Raw genomic sequence first — 3,740 nt, forward strand, 5'->3', positions numbered from 1 at the left:
GGCCGGGCGCTGCCCTCCGAGCCCTTCCCGGGGAAAAATAACAAAAGGGGCACCCAAGACGGTGTGTAATCAAATAGCCATCTTTAGGCTTCAAGGCTAGGGACAGAAATGTAGGCCTCAAAAGAAAGGCCTCTCTGTGTCTGTGGATCTGTCTGGGGGGGACCCCCCGGGAGGGCGCCCCCGCGCCCCGCAGCCCAGGGGGCGCCCCTGCCAACACTTCCCTGCCTTATTTTAAACTTCTTTGGGTTTTTAACGGACCGCGGTAGGATTTAAAAGGGGGCGACAGAGGGACTCCCGATTGGTTATTGTCCAGGCAGTAAAAACAAAAACAAACAAACCCCAAAACAATACAAACCCTCCCGGCCGCCCCCCTCGCACCCCCGAAAAAAATAACGTATATATTAAAAAATAAATAAAGTAAAAATACCATTGGGAAGCGGGATTATTCCCGAAGGGGAAATACTACCGACTGACAGTAAAATACCTAGTCCTAAATCCCGTATACATTCGTGTGTTTATTTCTTTTAATATTTTTATCTATTTGCTTCGTGGCTGCTTGTGGGTTTTTTTGTGATCGCTGTCAACGACATGTTTGTGTGTACGTCGTCTATCTCGGCCTGTGTGTTGTTCTTGACAGGTATCAGAGAAGAATCAGTGGGGAGAAATTGTAGAAGAGTTTAACTTTCCCAGAAGTTGTTCTAACGCTGCCTTCGCTTTAAAACAGTATTACTTGCGGTGAGTGCTATCAAGCTGTTGCAGTAGTATTTTTGAGTGGGGGATTATTTTATTTGGTTTTTGGTGTGTGCAATAATAAAAATAGTCCTGCTCTTTAAAAATGCTATAAAAATAAAGCAGAAGGAACTTGTAATTCCTTACTAGCCTGGTGCAGTGGTCAGTTAAAGGTAATTCTGTTTTGTAGTTATTTTATTTGTATTTTACATCTGCAAGCCTTAAACTTTGAAGGGATCCCAAGTATATAAACAATATATGTCAGAGCCATTTTTATTGATTGTTTTGGAACGACGATACTAAAGGACTGCTACTAAGAGATCATGTTATTGTAGTTACAGAAACTTAGCTTTAATTTTTGGAGCACTGAAATGTGTTGATATGTGTAAACTTGTTTACTGCTCAGTGGAGTCAGGCATTGAATGAAAATGCGTCTGCAGGAAGGTAGACTGCTTTGGATAAATTATATTCTTATCAGTTACTAGCAGCAGACATTATTTTTTATTTTATAGAGTACAAAGAGCTAAATAATTTTTCTGTTACTTGAAAAGTAGTAGATTTCTGTAGTTTTAAAAAATAAGATTAAATTCATTGAAATGATACAGGCTGGTTTTTGTGATGCAGATTATTTTTTAATGTAACATGGAATTCATATTGAATATTTTAATTTACTGTGTGTGGTACAGTTTAGTTACTAGACTTTAAAAAACATAATTTTTATTAACTTTTGGTGATTATTTGCATGAAAGATCTTAACATTATTGCATATGTAGTGGTTTTAGCTGCTCTATCTAGACAAATATATTTCATTTGGAATAAAGTTTTCTGTGTGTTGGTTAAGGAATGTAATTTTCTGTTTCTGAATTGTATAGTTGATATTTTTTAATTGCAATTAGTGATAAAATAGGTATGCAATGTGTGCAAAAGATGTATGGGCTTTTAGACCTGTATTTTGGTGATGTGAGCATACACAAGCTTTATCTGTCTCTAGTTTGGCCTTCTGAATTAGGAAATGCAGTAATTGTACAGGTGCACTTTCTATTGGTTGTCCTAGATTGACTTCCAGCTTGAAGCTGTAGAGTTCATAGCACAGTGGAGCAGTTATTGAGTTACAATGATGTCTGGGAAACCTTAGTCAGATATCTGGAGTTACTGAATTTTTCTCTTTTTTGGTGGTGACATATGATTGCTTTAGGAACCAGACTAAGGAAAGAAATTACCATTGTTGATAGCTTTAGCAAAGTTTCTCATTGCTAGCAGGCCTGGGAATGAAGTGGGAAGCTCACTTCAGGATGCTTGCTTTTATTTTTTTTTAAAAATTCTTTCTCTACTACATAGTATTGAGGTAGTGTTGCTGAAGATTTGTTGAATCATAGAAAGTAGCTTTTGCTTTTTGAGTTTTTCTGTTGAACTATGCAATCTATTACTTGACTAGATTTTACATAGAATTTGCAAAATGATAGTTTTTTGGCTTTTAGACTTTCCTTTTCATTTCCATATTTTATAAGTGTTTGCATGGCCTAACTTTTTGCAGTAGAAGGTTGTATGTCACTGGTGTTTACATCTGTATTTTGAAACCATTTATATGCTGTGACAGTTAACACAATTAATGTTAATTTAGCCTTCTAATGACTATTAATTTTTAATAAGATACTAGTTTTTAATTTAGAATCAGACTTACAAAAATATTATTTTTATTATTAGCATGCTGGTATTGACATTATTTAAAATACAGTTGCTGAAAATATGTATAAATTATCACATACAAATAAGTGAAAGGTTTTTTATTTATTTGGAATTTTGAAAAGTTTATAAATAAGGTGAAGAATATTTTAAAATGTCTGTTTTATCATAATCTCTGTGATTTACTTAGGCTATTCTGAAATGAACTGTCAAGGTTATTGGTTTTGGAGTGGATTGGATTTGATTTGGTTTTAGTGGTTGATTTTTTTATTATTTTTTTTTCCTAAATTACTGCTTTACTCACTGTTGCTTCTCACCTAATCTAAGTTGTATGTGAACTGTTTCCCAGCTGAGTTCACCTCCTTACATGTGCAGTAATAAGACTGTATATACCTGCATATCTCTGCTAGGTTAATGTTTGTTTAGCTTTAACCTAGAATGTTTATGGGGGAGTTTGGTTATAGAGAAAGGAAAAAACGCTCTAATGATAAATTTATAAAAAGGGTCTTGTTTATCTGTGTTGAAGCACATAACCTGAGGTTTCTTATGTGGCTGGATTTTCATCAACTGCTGAGCAATTACTCTTGAGGGAAAAAAGAAATTTCCTCTTGAGTCTCAAGTATGACTACAATCTTGGCCTCACTCTTGTGATGACTTTGCAAGCAAAGCCAAACAAATGGAGGCCTATGAACTTCTATATAATTTTTTTATGCAATTGTATACTGTGTATGTCCTGTAAAGCAGGGGATCTGCATGGCAGATGGGACCCTGCTGCATTGAGAGGGATTTGATGGTGTGCACCCACATGCATGCATTTGTAGATAGGGATTCATGATGGTTTGCAACGAAAGTTGCTTCTTTCTATGAAACATGTGGCATACCATGTTCAATAAGATCTCAAGCTGCATGGGCCACTTGCTCGTTTTGTAGTGTTACCTCTAGTAATGTTGTCATTTTGACTTAAAATTACTGTGTAAATATTTTATAAAGTTGAATTATTTGTGTGATATCAGTAGTCCTGTTGGCTTGATCAAACTGAATGTTTTGCAGAACAGTCATCGGGTTGTGTTTTTTTTAGGTAGTTTTGAGGTGTGTCTCCTTTGTTTTAAATAACTTCTGAATTTTGATTGTTGTGGAATTTTGCTCGGTATCTTTGGGAACGTATGCTAGACTTCATTAAAGATGTGAGTTGTTTAAACCTCTGGTATAATCCTGATAGGCTTTATGGTTGGTGATATGTGGACATAGGATAGGGAGTCCTGTCTATCCCTTCTCCCTTGTGCTGCCCTCTCTTTTCTCTCACTGAAAAAAGTTAATTGTAGTAGGGA

The 3,740-nt window shown here is 35.8% G+C and overlaps 1 protein-coding gene across 1 annotated transcript in view; it reads left to right on the forward strand.

Annotated features, from left to right (window-relative positions):
* Positions 1 to 637: 637 nt before the first annotated feature.
* The window catches only part of ARID2 (AT rich interactive domain 2 (ARID, RFX-like)), a gene marked incomplete at its 5' end in the record, with an annotated part of 98,708 nt that continues 95,605 nt past the window's right edge, over positions 638 to 3,740 (forward strand). The window contains one exon of the mRNA XM_010190637.1: positions 638 to 735. Within this exon, the coding sequence (XP_010188939.1) occupies positions 638 to 735 (98 nt within the window). The remainder of the gene's footprint in view (positions 736 to 3,740) is intronic.

This window comes from Mesitornis unicolor, unplaced genomic scaffold (assembly GCF_000695765.1).
Source record: "Mesitornis unicolor isolate BGI_N332 unplaced genomic scaffold, ASM69576v1 scaffold23900, whole genome shotgun sequence".
NCBI classification, from domain to species: Eukaryota; Metazoa; Chordata; class Aves; order Mesitornithiformes; family Mesitornithidae; genus Mesitornis; species Mesitornis unicolor.